This window comes from Telopea speciosissima, chromosome 2 (assembly GCF_018873765.1).
Source record: "Telopea speciosissima isolate NSW1024214 ecotype Mountain lineage chromosome 2, Tspe_v1, whole genome shotgun sequence".
In the NCBI taxonomy this organism is placed as follows: domain Eukaryota; kingdom Viridiplantae; phylum Streptophyta; class Magnoliopsida; order Proteales; family Proteaceae; genus Telopea; species Telopea speciosissima.
The window spans coordinates 57,153,875-57,177,605 of NC_057917.1; the positions used below are offsets into that span (position 1 = coordinate 57,153,875).

Here is a 23,731-nt window from a genome sequence, read left to right on the forward strand (position 1 = left end):
AACGTGTAATAGGCTTTAGAGACACGGAGCCGTCGGAATTCACCTGCGATGGGGAAGAACAATCGCAGGCCGTATCAAATCGACTTCTTCTTCCTAATCTCTTTCTTCTTCTCCTTCTTTTCCACTTTTTTCCTGATTTATCTTGCTTAACCCTAGTAACCGCAATCCATACCTTATTCTCTATCGTTTCCCCCATCTTCATTTGAGTTTTTCTCTGATTTAGAAACCCTAACCGAAATCCCCATCTCATTACCACCGGTACCTTACCTCTATCTCTCCATTTCTAATTAAATCCCAAATCCCTATTGATTCTCCATTTCTAATTAAATGCTCCTCCTACTTCCATTGAACATCCTTTTCCCATGTTTAAATCCCATTATCAAAACCCATTGCTTCCCATAAAGCAGTGGAGTTTTGAAGTATAAACCCACTATAACTGAAAAAGCAGTGGAGCTTTGTTCAGAGATAATGGCTTACAAGTATGTAGAAACCCACTAAGAATGTAGAAACTTGGGAGAATCGAAATCAGCAGCATTAGGAATTCAGAGAGCTTCCATTTTCATGTCTTAGGTTTTTTTTTTTTTTTGGTGAATATAAATTTTTTTTGGTGAATTCATGTCTTAGTTAATACTGCACAGAAAAGAAAATATTTCCAGGAGAGAATAGGAATCTTTTAGGGCGTGTTTGGTTGCAAGTGAAATAGGGAATGAAAGTGAAGGGAATTTTTTTTCCCTTTTAAGTCGTTTGGTTGCAAAGGAAGTAAACTGAAATTAATTTTACTAAGATGTTTGGTTGTCTATAAAATTGATATAAAATCATTGTAAAATTTTTTAAAATTTGTAATCCAACCTATTATACTAGCTTTCATTTATTAAGGTTCTTTCTTAATAATTTATAAAAAAAAAAACGCTAACCAATGTTGTAGTGCGGTGTGTACCTGCACCCAGGGATAGTTGCACGAAATGACCGGCACAACCCCTGGAAAAGCGAAAAGGACCAAGGGGTGTACCAATCATTTCAAACTTTTGCTATATATAACAGAATTTTAATGAATTTGAAATAATATTTGAAAACACATCATAGCTAACCTGTTGAGACCCACAAACCACTTACACACAAATGTGCATAGGCAATTAGCTTTGAATTCTAACAATTTGGATGGTCAGGAGAGGGTATCACACATCAATGGGGGGATATTATCAAACATTCATAGTCATTAATGACCGTTGAAGCAAAATCAACCTGTAAATTTGGGCTAATGATTCAAAATGCAAACATTCAACATACCTCTTCTGCATTTATCTACACCCGACTGGCTTTTTCCTCAATCAACCAAATAGTACGTTTTTCTTACCAAAAAAAAAAAAACCAAAACAAAACAGAAATGACCACAAACTAGACCAGCCTCAATGGCATGTCTGTATTAGATTGCAATGTCAAGTTCCTTATTGAAGTTTTCCAGCTACAATGTGAGCATTGCATACAAGGGCAAGGATAGGGTCACCACCATTCCTAGGTAAACATAGTTCTTCCAAAATAGTAAAGCCCTAGGTCATTCTCTGAAAACTTTGGTTCATGTATCCCTTCAAACTATTTAATCTGGCCATGACTTTGGAAGGATCGCATCCCATTTTCAATCAAGTAATGGCTCTAGGAAGAGCGTCCTACACCAAGAAGAGAAACACATATAAGAACACTCATAGAAATACTTCAAGCATTCCTCAAAAGAAATCAAAGACCTGCTGGTATCCTGGATGGCATAGCATGCAATGGCAGTCCAAAAGGAGCTTGATGCAATCAGTGGAACAAGAAGAAAAATGAAGGGAACCCAGTGAATGCACTGATTTTTACATAGTAGATATCAAATGGGGACCCATTAGGTGATAATTTTAAACATCCCATTGACAACCCACAAAAACAACTACGGAGAAGACAGGCTTCCAGATGAAAGAACATAGATATATGACTAGAAAAAAGAAGCATAAAGGAAAAAGTTTTTGTAGCAGAAAACTTCTTCATATAAAGTGGTTTGGTAGTTCATCAACATGTCTCTTTCCCATTGGAAACTCATCTCTTAGGTTTAGTTCAAATGCCACAGAACAATTCTCTCACTGTAGATTATCTCATAAACAGATGTTGGTTAACAGCAGTAAATTAATGCATGAACGCAAAAGTCAGGTTAGCAGCTGTAAGGTTAATTACGCACAAAATAGTAACTTAGATTATATTTCCACAAAAACATACTAGTTCTTGTCATAGACAAGGGCCTGGACAAATTTCATAAAGGCAATGTTTCTCTTCAGCAGCACATTACCCATTACCCTCTCCCAAAATTTCCATCAAATTCATGACCACTAATCAATGGATACAAAATTACATGAGAGATATATGCCTTTAATCCAGCCAAACAAAACATTCAATAGATCATATACTAATGAGCAGGGTTTTAAGTCAAATATGACTATATCAGCAGGAATAAGTAACTGAGGCATGGATGTAAATAAAACATGAGCTCATGCAAGCTTTCATCTCTTGGGCTTTCTTCCCACATACACAATACCTAATCAAATATGCTTTTGGAACAGTAAAGTATAACCACAGCACCAACATCCTTACCCCAGTTCATTGGAAGAGTCAGAATCATACAGACTACAGTGAACTGCTATAAGCAAATCATGTACCTCAAAACATACAAAAAAGGATCACACCAGAAAACAAAATAGTAAAGATACATTGAGCTCAAAAAATGGAAAAAGAAATTTCAGCAAGCACCATGTTACCCAAACACAGCATTTAAGAGAGAAAATAATAAAGAAAAAAGATTGAAAATCACATTGTGTTACATGACTGAAATAACATCAGGAAAAAAAAATTACTATTGGGCTTCTATCACATTGTATGTGTTGCTAGGAATCTGACTTGATTTCTTTTTCGCAACCTTGGCAATGGATATTAAGTATAATCTCACATTAACAATCATGGAAAAAGAAATTAAAAAGAGAGAGAGGAACAGAATTCATACAGAAATACAAGGTTTGTCTAGGAACACAAACCAAGGCAACAAAAGAAAACTAAACAAGGAACCTTCCAAGATAAACCTAAAGACATGATTCCAGAATCACTAAAATGATAAGGACAGACCAAACCAACTTTAAATATCCCAACTACAAGAACCAAAAACCAACCAATGAAAAAAGAAACAAAGGGATACATAAGACACTATAACTGAGGAAAAGAAGCACAGACAAACAATACATGAAGGAAATAAAGAAGGTTCCAATGAAAACCATTTATAAAGTTTTTTTTTTTTTCATTGAATTCAGGCCTGATCTCAACTTGGTTCTATAGTTAATAGCTTCTTTGGACAAACATCTATGATCTAAACAGTACTTCAGAAGTATTTTAGTCTGTTATAGGAGAACCATGTGGGTGCATGGATGGAAACATATATTATCTAACAGTACTTAGAAGAATTTGAATCTTTTCGATTTTCTAAAGCTGACACAAGTATTAGTTAATTCTAATTCATACTCTTGTGTTCTATTATATATGTTCTTAACTATAAAACTTTAAAGAATCAAAGTATTTTCACAGTAATCAGCAATAATTTATTCTCTAATTGAGAATAAATTGAGAAAGTGGAAAAACAAAAGGCAACATGATACACTAATTGTTTAACCATAAGGATAAGCACACGGTTAAGACCCTAGACCACATGCCTTTACAATAACTAAACACCCCTCCCAAGTCCAAGCAAGACAAAATTCCAAATGGCAGTCCACATCTAGAGTCTCCTACTGCACCATTTTGGATGATGTTATCTCTTCAAGGAGCCGGTGACTTCTCATCTCTCTAAGCCAGCGGGACAGCATCGACCCCCTGTATTTTGTTTCTTATAAGCTAACTTCTCAGGGAAACAAAGGAAACCATATACAAATTACCTTCTTCGTGACCTCAGGAACTTCAAGAGTCTTGGGCTGAGAATCTAAAGACAATTTCTGCAGTAAATCCGCAGCTTCTATGGTAGGAAGAGTTGAGGAACAATCTAAGTTTATGCAACCAAAGACATCTACTAAAAACTAAATTGTTCTGCCTCCCTGTAATGGTTTGACAACTCAACTAAAAACTAATTGAAACATTTAAAGACCAAAATACTAATACTAATTACAAGTGGGTCATTGAACTCAACTAACAATAACTTGATGCTAGACTGATGTAGATTTAGAAAAGATAGCCACAAGTTAAAAACAAAATAATTCAAAATTTATTCCCAAAGAATGTTAGAAAACATCACAACTCCGTAAACAATTTAAAAGTAAGAGATGTAGCAAGCAGTGGCTTACTCATACCAAAAATGTTATATATCCAAGCTTGTAACACACCAGATACGGAGCAGATCATATCCAATTCCTTTTCTTGACAGGTCAAAGTGAATTATATATGGTATAAAAAAGCCTCTATTGTAGTGTACAAGGCCCCAAAATCTAGACATCGGTTGTAAGAACATTGAACAGAAAACGATCTCCCCCCCCCCCCCCTTAATAAGCAGAAAAAAATCCAATGCTTTTGATAAAATATCCACTCCTTGGGATTCAATACAACTTGAAGCCCACTTAAGTACCATTTTTCAGCTCCTTTAGTGACTTAATGTGAGGGTTTACTATGAACTTCAAAAACTCTCATTTTATTACCCTCTTACCAAAGGCTACAAATCATAGCACAGCTCCCATAATTTGCTACACCTTCTATTCAGTCTGGTTCAACTCCAGCCTCAACAGAGGCTCTTTATATCCTGAGACAGTAAGTCAGTGACCAACTAACCCCAATATCCAGTCTACTAATGCTGTCATGTTGAGATAGGGTATCAGTATCAGTGTTAAATATCCAGCAGATGGTAACTAATCAGATATTTGAATACAGAGGCAGCATTCGTTTAAGCACTACCTCTGTACCTCAAAAACTGTGTTAATATTTGGGTTGTTGGACCGTTTGAGGTTGAGATTGTCTCAAATGATGGGTACAAGGGGAGCAGCAGCAAATGTGGATATGAAGCACATGAAGAAGGAGATCCAGGAAAGATGGAAGGTGCACATATAAGGGTTCGTGAAGGAGAAGAATTTAAATACAGTGACCTTGTGCTCAGAATACCATGCAAACAAAGGAAACAACAAGGCGAAAAAAAGATAAACAAACTAATACATCATTCAAATAAATAAAACCAAATCTCAGACAGATGAACTTCCATTAAGATATTATACATAAGCTAAAAAGCTTTCCCACAAGTGCAACTCATCTCGATTTTAAGATTCAGGAAGCAAATAAAGCATCTCTGTGAGGATACAAAGCTCAGACAATTTATAGAGAAGAGAGAGAGAGAGAGATAGTCACACACACACAGAGAAAACTTACAGAGTAGATAGATTGTCGCTGGCCGAATTGAACGGAGATGGTGAATCTGCTGCTGCAATTACCGACTGCCACACTGGGTATTCCGGTGTTGTGAGGTCGCTACAATCGCCGAGGAACAGAGACGGAGACGAAGGGGGCAAGGGTCTGGGGATTTTTTCAATGAACCAGATGCAAGGTCTACCGAAGACTTGAATTGAAGGCCCCGTCCTAGCTTCGGAGCTTGCTCGAGCTTCGAAGCCTTCTCAGAACCAGCACCAGAGACGTTAGGTCTTCAGCTTCTCAAACGTTTGCAGAGATTCTCCAATCGACGAAACAACGAACAAAGCAAGGTTCAAGTCATTTCTCGGGTTTTGATTTTACTTGCGTTTTTTTGTCAGTAAATTAAAATTGCAGTGAAATTTATTTCCCATGGGAAACACAATTCCCTGACAATCAAACACCTAAAATTATAATTCATTGGAAAAAAAAATTTACTTTATATTAAAAAAATTTATTTTCTTTGCAACCAAACAAGCCCTTAGGTGTAATACAATATGATAAGGGGTTATAATTTTTTCATTTTCATGACCTAGGGGAGCTTCGTTCCTCTAGGGAAGAAGATGGAGACTATCGGAAATGAAGGGGGAAGAGTCCGAGAGAAACCAAAAAACGAGAGGAGGTTTTTGTATTTCCGGGTCGGGTTTTAGCAGAATGAGAGTATGAGAGATGGAAAGTGGATTCCAGATTACCCATTTCTATTTGACCGATGGATTAATAATATGCCACGTGCCTTCATCCTAGGGTGGTACTGGACGCTCCAGCTCCCGCCACTACAAGACAGGAGCCAAATCCCCCCTATAATGCACCCAATATTCCTCGTACCCCCTAAGCTTCTGATAAGTCCACGTACCACCCCTCAATATTCCACGTACCACCCCTGCTTTACCCCCCAAATGTCATTTAAGTCCACACCAGATATTAAATGCTAAAAGATGACCAAACTACCCTTTCTTCTATCTTTTCTAAAATTTGAAAAAACCTAATTGCCCTGACCTATTTGCTAAAATTTGAAAAGACCAAAATGCCCTCATCTTCCCCAAATCAAATTATTCTTAAAAATGATATTAAAGGCTTAATAAAGTCTTAAACGAAGGGTGTTAAAATCAAACCAAAACTGAACCGAGCCATTTACATCAAAACCATGAAACCGTTTAATAAATGATTTGGTTTTGGTTTTGAAACTGAGACCATTTAATTAAATGGTTTAAACCGATGGTAAACCGTTTAGAAAATCGTTTAAATCGAGACTTATAATAGTAATATGTAATGACAATAATTAATCATTAGTGGTAACAATAAATAATTTGAAAATATAATGGTACAAACAAACAATTATTTAAAATATATATATAAGAATTCAATTCTTGTATCCATTTCAATAAAAAATAATAGACATGTAATGGAAAGTAGCCGTTTGGATAAAAATAGTAAAATGAACCTTACAAAATGGTTTATAAATGGTTTCGGTAATGGAAAGTAGCCGTTTGGATAAAAATAGTAAAATGAACCTTACAAAATGGTTTATAAATGGTTTCGGTTTCAACATGTGAAACCGTTTATTAAACGGTTAGTTTTGGTTTCACCTAAAAAATTTGTAGTGAACTGAACCAATTGCATCGAAACTGAATCGTTTAATACCCTTTCTTTAAACGTGATATATAATAATTAATATATAGTTATATAAAATCAGGGTCAGACTAGACCGGGCTCAGCCTAGGCCTGGTCCATCGTGAGGACTGAAAAATCCAACCCAGGGCCATACTGCAAATAAAAAGTCCAATCTAGGCCCCCCTCTGTGGGCTAAAAACACCCAGCCCAAGCCTTGTTCGGCCCAAACTTACATCTCTAGGATATATAGGGGGAATGACTAACACTGTAGCACTGACAAACAATTTTCAATCTTGGAGATGGGAATTGAAGACCGACGAGGAAGAGAGACTCTACTTACTAGGTTCCGAGTTCTGACCATGATTTCAAAATTCAGTAATTGGGCTGGTGAATTGGCCGATTCGGATCGAAATGGACTGTGAGCTGTGGCTGATCTTAAATTTGGTGCAATCAACGGAGGAACCATGGTTTGAGGTGGGGGTGCAAGTTTGGCCCGGACGGCCCGAACCAGCCTTGGCCCTCCCTGAGCCTGAACAGGATCTGGGTTGAGATATTTGACCCTGAGGGCGGGTCAGGGCTGGAAATTTTTGGCCCTGAGTCAGGGTCGGGTCGGGTCGGGTTAGGGTTGAGGCTTTGGGCTAAGCTTGGCCTAGCCCGGCTGAACTTGATTTAAGTTATACTATAAAATATTTGTTGATATAATATATACATTATAAACTTTAAATATCACCCACATTTTTTTTATATAATATATTATATATGAAGACAATAAGTGATATAATACATTTTATTATAGTGTTATTTTATGTAAAATTTATAATATTCTCTCCGGCCAATTCCAGCCCATGCATTTCTTTCCCTCTCCCCATGATCAGGGCCAATCAGGGTTAGCCCTGCCCAACCCTGAGGGCGGGTCAGGGTTGGATTTTTCTGGCCCTGAGTCAGGGTTGGGTCGGGCCTGGGCCTAGCTAAGGGAACTTAGGGTTGGGCTAGGGTTCTATAAAACCCGGCCCAACCCGACCCTGTTGCAGCCCTAGTTTGAGGTATTGGATTGGATCGGCCGATGTTGGCCGGATCGGTATAGACCGAGACCGATCCCAATACCGATCCAATCCAGCTGTACAGAGATGGGTAAAAATGTAAAAAAAATTAGGTTTTTTTTATAAAAAAATAGGGATCAAAGTGTCATATTTACCCGAGTTTGGGCGATCCAGATCTGTATCGGCCGATCTGATCCCAATCCAATCCGATCCGATCCAGCCGATACCAAGATCATGAACCGAGGAATCACTAATTTTAAGTCCAATCCCGGAGCAATCGGATGAATCGGTAGAGACCTGCTTTGAGACGTTTCCTGCTGGTTCAGAGTCAAATGTAAGAGAGAGAAGGTTTCCGACTTCCAACTCATCTGATTCCAATCATCATCATCATCAATAAATATCTCCAAAATCTATCATTCCATCGCCACTATGGATGGCAAAGACGAAAGACTCGGTCGCCTTCAACTTGCCTACGACAATGTTGTGCGTCGGGTAAAGCAGCAGAGTAAGCACTGTATAGCCAAGGAAGTTTTGAAGAAAGGTGTATTACATCGCTTATCCATCTCTCCTTTTTATCAGAACCAATCTGTAGAGAGAAGAAGGCTAATCGAAGCCCGTCTTTGTGCTTTAATCCCTCAGATACTCGAACACAACCCTAATCACCCTCCTTATTCTGAGGTAGGTATTAGGTATCTTCAATTCCCCCCTTTTTCTCCCCCTGAAATAAACTGATCTTTGTTAAGGGTTTCTTTACGGATTAATCTGCTGATCTTGGAAATGGGGTTTTATATTTTTCAGATGATACAGAAAGCGATAGAGATGTTGGAAGAAAAAGATGACTGATACATCAATTTCCATTTTCATCAGATCAACCTATGTAAACCTGCCATGGGCTCATTCGCATCTTCTTCCTCACCATCTCCATAAACTCACTGAATCGGGTGAGTTAATAGTTGCGCCTAACTCTCGTTATTCGTTCTCATTATCAAACCCTAATTCTATCCCTGAGAAGCACAAGCAACCTGATGATGATGATGATGATGATGATGATGATGATGATGATGATGATGATGACGATGGTGATCCTTCGTTCTCGGGGACAACCATTAGAACCAGAGCTCCTGGGAACCGTAATAAGAATTTTAGGTCTGAACAGCAAGAAACACTACAAGAAGTACAAGTGGAGGAAATAGAAAGGAAAGAGCCCTCGTTACCGCCATAGCCACAGCCGCAGCAGAGGCAGCGAAGTGGGCTTTCTAGGAATCATGGGCGCAGACAACAAACACACCCAGGAGAAGGCTCAATTTTCCATTCCAGTGAGCCGTTTGATGTTGGGTCAGGGGAGAAGGAGATGGAGATGAAAGCCTCAATTATGGAGTTTAAGGAGATCCCACAGCGAAAGCGTGGTCGACGGAGCTGGCGTGGATAGAAGAATCCAGAAGAGGAGATTGGAACCGAAACAAAGGGATTAGTTGATCATGTTAATGGTGATATTAGCTCGATGATCCAACCCGTTTAGGAGTCTTTGCAGATGGTGCTGCATGCCACAGAATTCTACAGAAAAAGTAAAACAAGCAGAAGCGAGAACCACTGCTAATGATTATGCTAATGATCCTTTGAGAAAATTATAGCTACGATGAGATTTTCTACATTAAAAAATATGATAGATCATATCATAGATGTTGTGGGATACATATTGACATTTCTCTCATTTTCCATCATCTATTCATGATGGATGATATTATTTTCTAAGGTTAAATACACATGCACCCCTTAAATTTTTCAAAAATTCCACATGCCCCCTGAGATTTTGACAATTCCACATGCATCCCTTAATAATTTCACATGCACCTTCTGTTTTTTAAATTAATCATTTTTAAGTCCCGTTAAATGTTAACGGATCAGAAATTGAAGAATATAATGTATAGTTATACCCTCACTAGAGCATAATTACTGCAACGACCTTAAGTTAAAAAACAAAAACCACAAAAGTTGAAAAATATTTTACCCAAAACAACCATCGCCTTGGATGGTGATATACGGCCTAAAACACCCCAATTCTTCAAGCTAAACACCTATTTCTTTCCTCTTCCACCGCCAGCACTACCACCATCATCATCATGGATGGTGATATATATTGATATATGAGGATCTAATCACCTGCCAACGAAACTCAAATTTGATATTAACCAATTAATGGCCAAACATAAAGTTTGTATTTATTTAAGGATCCCAAAAGATGATTTCATGAGAGTTTGCACCAGAAACTGCAAACACCTTCTATGGATCATGCTCTTTTTTTTTTGGTAGAAAGATCAAGCTCATTCCATTGTTTCAGAGATAGTAACGAGGAGAGCCAAGAATGAAAGGAAGCAGTTAGAATCAATCCTTCTTACCAAAGTTCTCATCATCCATAATGCTGTAGGAAATTACAGAAAATGAAGTAAGAAGATTTAAAAAGAAATGGGATGTTGAAACATTTATGCTCAAGAAAGGTCAAGTATCTACTTATGATATCTAGAGAGGCATCAGCTCTTCTTATTCAACTAAAAATCATCTTACCCAATCAAGAAATTGAGTATTCGAGTCAGAAAGTTCATCATTTGGCCTCTTCAAATTATATAAAAAAGAGAAGAAGAAACAAATGAAGTTAAACAGGACGGAGAACTGAAAACCTAATTCCATAGTGGGGTGTTAAAACCGATAACGCCATCAAGGAGAAAATTTCCAAAAGGTAAGTGAAGAAGAAGAGAAGGGGGTATAAAAGGGTCTATTCACATGGACCCAAGGTTAGTTTGGAGATTAAATCAAAAGGGTAAATAGGTTATCTCACAAAAACCCAGGGTTAATTTGGAGATTATGAAAAATCTTACTAAGCCACATCATCAGAACTTATGAGAGGAATAGAATCGTGTCAAGAGCAGCGGGAGATGCTACGATCGTAACAAGAACGACGATGAAAACATTGCTGGCTTTCTGCTGTGGGGGAAAGGTGAAAGGTGTGACAAGAACGGCATGAGATTCTTCACATAATAATGTTGGAGAGTTTAGGGCAAAAGGTGAAAGGTGTGACAAGAACGGCATGAGATTCATCACATAATGTTGGTGAGTTAGGGGCACAAGTATTCCATAGGCTACTGCTACACGATGCTCGGTTCCGTTGGACTTCATATCCTAGAATGGTTTAAGGTATGGATATTGGTATGAATATGGATATCAGATATAAGCCTGTCCCATATTGAAAAAGATCCTGTCAATCCGGGCAGCATATAATCATGTGCAGCACCTGAGTAAGGTGGTGCACATTGACCGTCTTACTCCTGTTCGGGTAAGGCGTTTGGGCAGAGGTATGGCGGTAAATACGCACCACCTCATCTCAAGTGCTGCACATTGCTGCCGGGATTGACAGGAGCCGAGTCTAATCACAGATCCTAATACCATATTGATGGAACGGCAAAACTGTTCGATACGTGTAGATAGCCTGCATGAAATGAAGACCACACACAATAAAATTTGAAACAACCTCTTAATTATTGTAGCTCATGGCATAACCTATAATCTCTGAGATGAGTTGGAGCAATTTTTGTAAAACAATAAAACCTGGAATCTTCAGAAACTTCCAATTTCCACAAAATAGAGCGCATTCATTTCGTCGATCTTCCCCCACTGCAAGATTCTACATGTTAATTTTGTTTTGGGGCATTGTACAAGGTTTAGTAACAATGCAAGAAATCGTCGATTATTCTGGAGAGAAAAAGGCGAAGTATGGGAACGACATGAAATCTCAGGTGGAACTGGAGATAATCTTGAAAGGTTCCGGCTACTCCATACGCTGCGCTTCCAAGACTGTTGCTTCTGTGAACTATGCTATTGGAGTACTATGTCACGTTTCAGTCCTGCTTTTCTTCTTAGGGTTTTTTTTTTTAATCATTTTCTACTCTAGAAACCGTCTCTTTTCCATTCCCCATTACTATCACGGTAATCTTCTTTCCATTTCATTTTGTTTACCTTTGTAATTTTTCTGTTCTTAGTTTTTCCTTTTATTTCCTCTTGTAATCTTTCTGTTTCTCGGCTCTTCTTTTTGTTTTCTGTTTTCTGTTTCTTAGACTTCCCTTTTGTTTTCCTATTATAATGGAAATAAAAGGAAAAGCTAAGGAAAAGAAAAATTACAAGAGGAGAAAAAGGAAAAACTAAGAAGCAAAAAGATTACAAAGGTATACAAAAGAAAATGGAAAGAAGAATTAGATGGTAATAAGGAATGGAAAGGAGACAGGTTCTAGTACAGAAAATGATAATAAAAAAATCCCTCAGAAGAAAAATTAGGAAACGTCACATAATACTTCAATTGCATAGTTCTAAATCAATACTTTTCATAAGTTTTTTGAATTCATTCGGTGCTTTTTGGAGCAAGATATCCCACATCCCAAACATATTTATTGACAACTAGAAGAGACGGCAGAGGAGGAAAAAGAAACGAACAAAGGTAAGCACAGTATATTTTAAATTCTTTAAAAATTTCTGATGTATAGCTTCTCATTCTATTCTATTCTATATACAATTATAATTATTATTAATTTTTTTTTAACCTATTTTAGACAATCGAGACCTCTTGATGACGGATCACTGATGCGGATGAGCATCATCTCACCACAATTTTGCTTCAGTTATGTCCATACATCTCTTCCCAGGTTTGTTGATAAGTAATTGAATTGTTGTTTGAATTTTTTTTTTAAATTCCTTCGATTTATTTATTTGTTTGTTTTGGATTTTGTTTAGATCGATTGGTCGTAATTACTTAGGGATTTGAGGTTGAATGTAGATGATATCCAATTCGACTCCTCTATTTCCGCCTGCCCCTACTGTCATGTGCGCTCTATACACAAGCAAGGCGGAATGTACCGCCTTACCCCTGCCTGAGTGCATTGCTACAGCGGGGGTAAGGCAGTACTTTTCGTCGCGCTTGTGTGTGGGGACACACGGCAATATCGGGCAGGCGGAAATAGAGGAGTCGGATCATACCAGAGAACTCTCAAATGTTTTGTACCTAATGTTGGATGGAAACAAACCCGAACCCCTTCATCACCACCTAATTACCTAATTAGTGAGTTCAAGTTGATCAGGTCAGCCTACTGTAAAATCTCATTTTTTTTCCTTTATTTTGAATTCTCGGGTTGCCTGGTTCTGGTTCTAGTTCTTGTTTCTACATATTCTGATTTTCCTGGTTGGTAGGGGTGTCAATGGGCCGGGCTGGGTCGGGCTTATTCTAAACCCTAGCCCGATCCTAGGGGTCTTAAACTCGGCCCAAGCCCAGCTCTGTCAGGGCCTAACAAAACTTCAACCTAGGCCTGACCCGGCCCGGCCCTACCAAGGTTTACCCTAGCCCAGCCCAGCCTTGATTAACCCTGATTAGCCAGGGCCGGCCCAGGCCGAGGTGGTCCTGACTGATCCTGAATTCAACCATAGTACTAATAGGATGGGCTTTTATGCTCCCTCCATTGAAAATTCCTGAGTAAATACCAAATCTTAAGCAGTAGGAAAATGAAAGAGCGCAAAGATGGAGAAGCAGGAGATAGAATTTCTAACAATAAACTTACTGCCAAACTGTAGAACAATGTAAGAAATAATGGAGTAGAAATCAAACTAGAAAGAATCTATTCTAAAAAATTGAACTACCAAATGAATTTCTTATTCTCAAAATATTTTAGAATGATGCAACCACTAAAACAATTTCAATTTCTTGACAAAAAATCTATTTGTTGACTATTTTATGAAATCAATATGAATTTGAAATAGAAGTTATACCAAGGTTTTTCTACACTTCCCATACCCAGCTACGGTGCCAAGTTATCAGTCTCTTTCACCCTTATCCTAGATGTTTCTCACGGCGTTCCGCCATCTCTAGCATCGTTCTTGTCAAAGCTGGTAGGTCTAATCCATATCTATAGACTATTTTATAGATGAATTATTTTTTATTTTTTTTTCATTTATTCCCTTCCTACCTTTCAAAAAATAAGATCGACCAAGTTTGATCGCAGATTTTAGGGTTTTTGGAATAGAATTGTTTGCTGCATTTTCAGAGCTGAGACCTCGATACCAAGTTTAAAATCTGGGAAAGGGTTCCCCACACCTCCACTTTGGGGGAATCTCCCACGCCACACCAATGGTGGCATGGGATAATAATATCATTCGCATGGGGCTGCAAGGTCAAGGAAGGAGAAAGAAAATAATAAAAGATCCATGTGAGACGGTGTACGGGACATGACAAAAACATTTGTTCAAATATGTGATAGCTTTTAATAAAATATACCAAATCTAATAATAATACTTACAAAAAGACGGTGGCGATTTTATTAGAGTTAAGAAAAAAAAATTTTGGGTAAACTGGGATATTATTGCTGAAGGGGCAGGGCCTTCCATGCCAGGGCATCTGAGATCACATTCATAGCCCTAGGAACAAAAGAAATGTTAATAATATAGTATGAAATGCTTTTGATAATCATATTTCACTGAAGATATTTCTGTTATAAGATTTGATAACAACCTGGAGGACTTAAGCTAAATTAAAACAAAAACATGACAAGAGTAGTAACAGCAGAATAACAACAATATACTTGAATAAAACATATATGTCACTCAAATTCTTTTCATAGTTCAACAATAATTTCTAATGTCATGTAACGATCTTAATAAAAACGAATGACTTATTTTATTATTAACAAAAAGACAAATTATAATATTAAAATCAGCTTTGAAAACAAATTAGGTTGGAAAAATCATGCCTAACCACAAAATGAGCGGTAGGAGACTGGGGGAATGTTGTAAAACTCAACAAGGAAAGAATATTTTTCATTCCCTGTGAGTGCAGATATCAATTAATTAACGATACATCAAAGACTTTTGAGATAAGTTGGAGAAGAAGATGTCGAATTGCATGAGCTTTTCTTGACTATTCTGTACCAACACCTCCTCCGTTGATGCACCCACTTTGTAATTGTTTAACCATTTTCTATGAGGTCAATGGAGAGAGAGAGAGAGAGAGACGCGTATTAACTGTTGTAATAGGCTTCACTACTGAGAGGGGGTGAATCAGTAGTCACAAAATTTTGTTCTCAAAAACCAAGTCCCATTGACGGCCATCAACCTCAAACACACACGACGGGCTGACAAGAGCTGTTTTAGATAACCTGTAAGCACCACTGGTTGGGGTACCCCATTGGCTAGTTATTGTTCGTGTGTATCCCCGCCTTCCACAAAGATTGTTAAGGCAAACCAAGAATAACATTCTCACTTTGCACACACCACAACACTTCACAATACACAAGCAACAATCCACAACACACAAAAATACGTGGTTTGGCAATATGCCTATATCCACGATGCAATACCCATATTGGGTTTCGTATTTTTCACAAATACTCTTCAATCACTGCAACAACAATGAAGGCTTCGATCCTTGATCGTACAAAGATGAAGAGCACTAAGACAAAGCAATTGTTACACTAATCGTGTCCATGATGTATGGGTTGACATCCAATCAATAGCAAATATCATTCAAGGAGCTCAGTAACTTTGGATGAGCCTTGAATGTTAAGAACCTCGGGAGAAAGAAGTGGCCATTTCTCAGTAACTTCGGACGAGCCTTGAATGTTTGAATTTTCTAAGGGATGGAAGAGCAGTCAATGTATTTTTAAAGCTCAGGTGAAGGTGATTCTACAAGAGCAGAATTGATCAAATTGCCCTTCCTGCTAAACTAAGAAGGCGGTTTAGAGTGGGTGCGAAAGAAAGTTGAATCCATGTGGGAATTTGATATAGAAGGAGATCATCATTGAGAGTCTCAAACGAAAGGTCGTGATTTGACGCGAGTCTTCAACAAGGTTGAAGGAGGTTCCCGATATAACATGGCAACTTAGCGTATCCTACAATTGGTGGGTTATCTTGGCCACGTGTCGTTTGCCTGTTGGTTGGTGATACCAATAATAATAATAATAATAATAATAATATCATATGTTGACCAAATTGCCTTTCCTGCTAAACTAAAAAGATGGTTTAGAGCGGGTGGTCTCGCCGAAAAAGATTGGAGAAGGGGAGAGATGGGGGTAAAATTGTCAAAAGAAGGTATTTAGTGAGGCTGTAACACAGACAAAATTTTGCTGATACACTTGTAACATGAACGCTCCTTGTACAATGCTGACAGCCAAAGAAATGCGATGCTTAAGGAGTATTTTAGAAAATACTGAAACCTATAAGGGTATCTATGAACCCAAAAGGGAAGTGAATGATTCCATTTTCTTGGTTGCTAGTCTTGTACCACGAACATTCGTGCTATAAGCGCAGCAGCAAAATTTAGGGTAGTTTTGTAAACCCAAACCCAAAACAATGTTTTTTTTTGTTTTGTTAAAAGTGGTTAGTTTTGTAAACACAAACCTAAGAGTGGCTAATTAGGTAATTTTCTTATTTTTTGGGGTAATAATTATAATTTCCGACATTTTTTTGGGTAATGTACTTGAAATTACCCTTAGAAAATTTTCTCGAAATGGGTCGGTCAGACTCAGAGAACCCTCTAGTAGACGGTCTATTGGGTCCACTATCTTGGACATGGTTCCCTACATGCTCCAACTGGTTCCCATTTAAAAAAAAATACTTTAAAATCAGAATGAGAGGGAGAAAGGAGAGAGATATAGAGAGGAACAGAACTAAAGTGGCGCTAACAGGCAACTGCAAATCTCGGAGACGGGGGAGTATATAATTCCGTCTTTCCGTCTTCCCACAAAATCGGGAGAGAAAATTGGAAGTAAGCAATTTAGAAGGTAAGAATATGATCTGATTCCGATCATCATCATCATCATTAATAAATATCTTCTAACGTTTCATTCTATCGGCGCAATGGTTAGCGAAGACGAAGACGAAGACGAAAGGTACGGTCGCCTTCATCTCGCCTACGACAACGTCGTTCGTAGGTCAAAGCAGCGGAGGAAGAAGTGTATAGCCATGGAAGTATTAAAGAAAGGTGTATTCCGTCGCTTGTCCATCTCTCCTTTTCATCAGACTCAGTCTGCAGAGAGTAGAGAATTAATCGAAGCCCGTCTCTGTGCTTTACTCCCTCAGATACTCGATCACACCCCTAATCACCCTCCTTATGCTGAGGTTGGTATTACCTTACTTACTACTCTGGTTTCCCATTTCTTTGTTGTTTTGGTGGGTTTTTCATTTTTGAAGGATTACTCGACTGATATTGGAAAATGGGGTTTTTTATTTTATTATTATTATTATTTTTTCAGATGATACAGAGAGCTATCGAGAGGTTGAAACAAGAAGGTGGTTCCTCTGAATTATCTATTTCGACTTACATCAGTTCAACGTATGCAGACTTGCCGTGGGCTCATTCGCATCTTCTTCCTCACCATCTCCGTAAACTCACTGAAGCGGGTGAGATAATAGCTACCCCTAACTCTTGTTATTCGCTTTCATCATCAAACCCTAGCCATAGTCCTGAGCAGCAGCAGCAGCAGCAGCCTGATGACGATGACAATGATGATGATGATGACTTCCCGGAGACAATCATTAGGACCAGGCCTCCTGGAAAACCTCGGAAGGAGCTCTCACAGAGATCCCAACCGCCGAAGAAAGGACGAGGGAAACGTACTAAGAAATCTAGGTCTGAACAGGAAGAAACCACCCCACAAGAATTAATAGTGGAAACAGAAAGAAAGCAGCCCTCATTACTGCTGTTGCCACAGCCGAAGCGAGGTGGGCTTTCTAGGAAGCGTGGGCGCGGACAACAAACACTTCTAGGAGAAGCAATTAGAACTGAACATTTTGATGGAGAAGGCTCAATTGCCCATCCCAGAGAGCCGCCGGATGTTGGGTCAGGGGAGAAGGTGATGGAGAAAGCCTCAATTGTGGAGTTTAAGGAGACCCCACAGAGAAAGGGCGGTCGACGGAGTCGGCGTGGACAGAAGCAGCCAGAAGAGGCTATAGGAACTGAAACAAAGGGATCAGATGATCATGTTGATGATGCTAGCTTGATGATCATCCCTGTTGAGGAGTATTTTTCGCCGCTGCACTCATTTAGTTCTCCTGGAGAACTTGTGAACCAACCAGAAGAAATGAGGATTGTTGCTAGTGATGTCGGAAATAATGATAGTCCGACGATGGTCCCATGTAGTGAGGCAACTAGGGCTCTGGTAGGAGAGATGGTATTCTCTGTAACTAATGGTGGGGAGCCTTTGCAGATGGTGCTGCCACAGAGTTCTAGAGAACCAGTGGAACAAGCAGAACCGAGAACCACTGCTACTGATGCTAATGACTCCTTTACGGTCTTATCCAGTGTTGCAATTATTGCTGAGATGGAGGACAAGGGAGCTCTAGCTTCGGTTTGTGAAGATGGGGAGCCCTTGCAGACACTGCAACAGCTGCTACCAAGTCCCCATAGGGACAGGCAGCTAAATCACCCAGAGTTGGAAACCTTTTCTACTGATGTTTGTAACTATGATTCGATAGATTCTGCTTTGGAGAAGGAAGCTTCTGTAACTGAGTGCAGGCAGTTCTTGCAGCAGCCGCAGCATTTGAGTGCCCATGTGGATGAGCGGCAAAAACATCTAGAAGTGGGAAGCCCTGCTTCTGTTGCCAACAACGATGGCTTGATAGTTTTATCAGTTGGGCCTCTTACGGTTGTGGAAAATATGGTGAAGGAAAAGGAAATGCCTGAAGAACAGCTGCCTCAGGAACAACAATTGTCCCTCCAATGTATTGATGACGATGTCATTAAGGAATGTTGTTGGAACTCCAAGTCTCTTAAGAAGGAGAAAGAAGGGAAGCCAAACAAGAATTCAGAGTCAACTAGGCGATGGAGTTTACGTCTTGCAAAACAATGTCAGCAAAGAGAGGAAGCCCAAACCGAGCCCCTGACTGGTGCGCTGCTCGCTCTACCCAATGTTCAAAGAGAGGAGGAGGAGGAGGAGGAGGAGGAGCCTTCGGTGATTGAGGCAGAAAGGAAAGATAACGAGAAGCAGCCATCAGAGCAGCAGCAAAAGCCAAACAGGAAAGCTGAGCATCTCAAGAAAGAAAAGAAAGGATTAGGAACGAAAACTGAGCTTTCGCAGCAGCGGGAGAAGAAGCAGAAGCAGCAACCTAAGCAACTCAGAGAAGAGATGAAGGAATCAAGAACAGAAATGGAACCTTCACAGAAGAAGCAGAAGCAGCAGCCGCCTAAGCGTCACAGAGAAGAGCAGAAGGAATCAGGAACAGAAATGGAACCTTCACCACAGATGAAGCTGAAGCAGCAACCTAAACGTCATGGAGAAGAGCAGAAGAAATCAGAAATAGAAATGGAACCTTCTCAGAAGAAACAGAAGCAGCAACCTAAACTTCATGGAGAAGAGCAGAAGAAATCAGGAGCAGAAATGGAACCTTCACAGAAGAAGCAGAAGCAGCAACAACCTAAACGTCATGAAGAAGAGCAGAAGGAATCAAGAACAGAAATGGAACCTTCACAGAAGAAGCAGAAGCAGCAACCTAAACGTCATGGAGAAGAGCAGAAGGAATCACGAATAGAAATGGAACCTTCTCTGAAGAAGCGGCGAGATAAGCATCGGAAGGAGAAACCAAAAGAAATGGGAACAGAAACGGAGGTTTCACAGCAGCAGAGGAAGAAGATCAGTACGAGTCAAAAGGAACCACAGCTCCAGCAGAAGCAACAAGCGCCGATGGGGCAAAGCAAGCGAGGTAGGCCTCCCAAAGGACTGGGGCTCCAGCAGAAGCAGCAAGTGCAGAAGGTGCAGGCAAAGAGAGGTAGGCCTCCCAAAGGGCTAGGGCTCCAGCAGAAGCAGCAGGGGCCCAAGGGGCAGGATGAGAGTATCGAAAAAGAACCAAACCAATTGGGCAAAAAAACCAAGCCATTGTACATGAGTGTGGCTTCAGGGGTTGGTGATGTCCAATCAGGGAAATCTCAAATGGCTGAAATAGATCAGGAGCCATTGGAGCCACAGAACATAGCAAGGGATCAAGGCAAGCCACCCAAGAAGGAGGTGCCTGTGCAGACAAGGGGCCGAGGCAGGCCACCCAAGAACAAGAAGGAGGAGGTGCCTGTGGAGACAAGGGGTCGAGGCAGGCCACCCAAGAACAAGAAGGAGGGGGTGCCTGTGGAGACAAGGGGTCGAGGCAGGCCACCCAAGAACAAGAAGGAGGAGGTGCCTGTGGAGACAAGGTGTCGAGGCAGGCCACCCAAGAAGAAGGTGCCTGTGGAGTCAACTGTCAAGGTTCAGAGTTTAGGTAGAGGAAGGCCTCATAAGAAACAGAAGACAAGAAGTTAGGTGTTCTGTGGTGTGTGACAATGGCACTATGTGGCTCTGCCTGTTTGGGATCATACTGTACATGCTTGTTTAAGTTACTGGTGTATCCTTTTTGTGTTTTTGGTCTTTTTTGATGTTTCACTCTGGGTGACACAACTTCTGTCCTGCACTCTCAAGTGTGAAAAATATTTACTCTCAAGTGTGAAAATATGTAAATATTTTGCAGTTCAATAGCACCTCCGGGTACAACAGTTGATCATTATCCCTTGTGGAGTTTCAGTTTATTTGGATGACAATGCTTATTTAGCAACCACTATTAAAGGAGAGATCTGGATCATTTATATTTGCTAAGCTCGTAGCACCGTAGCAGAACCTTAATTTATTGGCATACGTCTTTCCTGAGTAAGCTTAAGTGATGCTGATAGTTGTTCGATTGCCCTCCTTTATACAGGCATTTTCACTTTCCAGGGTGCCAGCTCATGCTCTAATGATCATAGATCTATACCTCCATCTCAATGGCCTGGCTGGCATTGCTTTTTTGAATGTGCCTCTTATATTGGTTTCTGAATTTTGTTTCTGAAAGCTTTGATTCTTTGACTTTTGAGATAATGGACACAGTCAACCAGTGTTGGTTTATAGGCCTCCTCTGAGAATCTTTTGGAGGAATAGCTTGCACACAGAGTTGGTAATCAAATGATTATCAGTTGGAACAGGAAGGACCTCAAGACAGAAACATGCTCCTGAGGAATGTGTAGGTACATTTTAGCTCTACTAAATATAACAATACTTCTAATCTAGGTGGCCCCTGCCAATCCTGACAAATGTCCTAAGAAATCTTTTTCATTGTAGAATTCATAATTCATGTAGCATCCATTTGTCATAGGTTCTATCTGATTATTGTAAGAGAGATGCAAAACTTTCCTTGTACAGGGAAAGTAATCGAGATTCCCTTCTCCTATGCTCGATATGCTTCAACATAGGGTAACAGAGCGTTTCAGGGGAAAAGGACTCGGTCATGCACAGATTAAGAATTTTGTCCTTGATGTTTGAGCAATGTATATCAGTGCTCATTTGCAAGGCTGTCATCTGAATTTCAGGTTTTTCTTTTCCTATCCCAATAAATGGTCATATGGATTGATTATCACATTGTGTAGATGGTTGCTTCACTGTTTCAGAACCTCTTTACTGTATCATGGGTTTGGTATCAAGTTGTTTTAAATGGTTGCGGTACTATTTCATAACCTCTTACGATATCAGTACCAATTGTTTAATTCTTATGTTAGCTAAGTAGCGAACAACATAACAGCAAGCATAATTGGGGGAAGAATCATTCTGAAAGATGTTCATTTCTGTTCATGAATATGGTTTAACAATGTTTCAGTTTGTCCCACAGTCCCACAGCATAATGTGTAGCCATGTGCAACATATAACATGCATGATAGCCAAAGTTTCGTAGAGATGAAGGCTCAGTTATATTTTTGTTATCTGCATGCTATTGTATGTTGAATTGATTAAGGTATATATAAGAATCTTATTGCAGGTATAGAGTTTTTTTTTTTTTTTTTTTTGGTGGGAGAGAGAGAGAGGGGGGGGGGGTGTGTGTAAGGGGATCCCATGCATTCTCATTAGTACATGCAATTGGTGACAGCAGATGGCATTTTAAATTTATGAGGTACTGTCTGAAGGTCTCCTACCTGTTTCAGGGACATGGTGTTGGAAAGGCCTTTGTTGAGCAGCTTGTAAGAGCTTTACTGCAAAGTGTACTGCTAAAATATGAAGGTATGACCACTGGATCTTGTGTTATGGTTAGATGGATGATTTACCATATATATGTGTTTTTCATAGATTATGACATAGGTTATAGAGGCTGGACCTTGATGCAACATTAAGGTTGCTCCATTGTGACCAAGTGGCCACGGGTTCGAGTCTCAGGAAACAGCCTCTCTGAGAAGCAGGGTTAAGGCTGCGTACAGTATGACCCTCCCCAGACCCCGCAGTGGCGGGAGCCTCGTGTACTGGGTACGCCCTTTTTATAATTGTTTGGCTGAAATACACAACATATACTGAAGTAAATTTCTCTCGGTTTACTTGTATACTTAGCTTTTGATAATTTTTCTTTCCTGATGCTTAGAAGCATATATTTGTGTGTTGATTCTTTTTGTTGGAGACCAATCTGTGTTTGAAACTGCTTCAGCAATTATTTGGTTAAATGGAATTGGTGCTGCAGAGGGCTCCTCAAGAGAGTTCAATTTGCAGCATAAGTGAAACTGGCAGCGTTTACCTTTTGGTTTTGTACCATCAAAATAGTTACAAAGCTAGAAAGCATAAACTTTGGCTTCCACAAAGATTAATGGGCCACTTCTTCACTATTTGGGAAAATCTCATCGCACAGACCGTTTTGATAAGCTGCCTATCCTCATTATGTCATGTGGAGTGATAATGTGGCAGTTCTGACCATTGGATAGATAGTACATGATCTAAATTACCCACTGGAAAATTCTGTGTCGGCTGAAATTTTACATATGAAAAGGGAATCTTGGAGTCCAATTTTTCACTTGTCACTTTTGCTATCGATTAATATGGCATGACGAAATATTCAGTTTCTTACCATTTCATTGATTTTTTTTTTTTATGGGTGCTTTGTACAGAGTCTGCTTTGGAAGCCTTGCTTAAATAGTCGTAAAAAAGTGCCATGTGGTAGATCAGATGTGATCTAAATTTTGCGGATAAGTCTTTTGCTCTCATGTCAAGTTTGAAGCCAATTGAAGTTTGTGAAGTAGCAAATTAGAGCTTTGAAAATCCAGGCTATGAAAGACAGTGCAATATTGACCAGAGTATTAGGCTATAAATATGACAATTTGCTAATCTTAACTATTTCTTATTTATTGAGCATGCATGCCCAATACGAGTATTTGATTGAATTAGGCTATGAAATATGACAAGTTGCTAATCCAACCCATATCTTCTCTACTTAGTAAAATACGCATTGCGTGGTTTAAGGGATCTAAATCAGTTTATGACAATTTCTATCTGATTTCTATTCAGATCGGTGGGAATCACTGGATCGATTCAAACTTTCCGTTCGTATAGGTATTTTTACATGGGATTGATTTATTAAACTGAACACGCATTTATAAATCAAAATAGCAACTTAAATGGTATCTAAAGGAGTGTAACAACCCAAGGGTGAGAAAGTTAGGTATATGAATCGAATGAAATCAAATAAAATAAAATCTAATTTGATTTGGATTCAATCTAGAGGAGTGTAACAACCAACATAGCTTAAAATCGAAATGGCTTTCGGAATTCAAGAGAGAGATAGACACATAAATCAATCATTGTGTT

The 23,731-nt window shown here is 39.3% G+C and overlaps 3 protein-coding genes across 3 annotated transcripts; all 3 read left to right on the forward strand.

The window, feature by feature from the left end:
• The first annotated feature begins 9,225 nt into the window (after positions 1–9,225).
• LOC122650912 lies at positions 9,226–19,230 on the forward strand. The gene is made up of 3 exons (XM_043844275.1): positions 9,226–9,343; positions 17,844–18,968; positions 19,199–19,230. The coding sequence occupies exons 2-3, from the start codon at positions 17,978–17,980 to the stop codon at positions 19,228–19,230; spliced, it is 1,023 nt and encodes a 340-aa protein (XP_043700210.1). The 5' UTR covers positions 9,226–9,343; positions 17,844–17,977.
• Positions 16,938–17,978, forward strand: LOC122650911 (HMG-Y-related protein A). Its single transcript, XM_043844274.1, has 3 exons — positions 16,938–17,240; positions 17,375–17,843; positions 17,944–17,978. Exons 1-3 carry the CDS (start codon positions 16,980–16,982, stop codon positions 17,976–17,978), a joined length of 765 nt encoding a protein of 254 aa, XP_043700209.1. The 5' UTR covers positions 16,938–16,979.
• Positions 19,219–20,506, forward strand: LOC122652809 (activating signal cointegrator 1 complex subunit 2 homolog). The gene is made up of 3 exons (XM_043846673.1): positions 19,219–19,738; positions 19,793–20,096; positions 20,304–20,506. Exons 1-3 carry the CDS (start codon positions 19,247–19,249, stop codon positions 20,405–20,407), a joined length of 900 nt encoding a protein of 299 aa, XP_043702608.1. The 5' UTR covers positions 19,219–19,246; the 3' UTR covers positions 20,408–20,506.
• Positions 20,507–23,731: the final 3,225 nt, after the last annotated feature.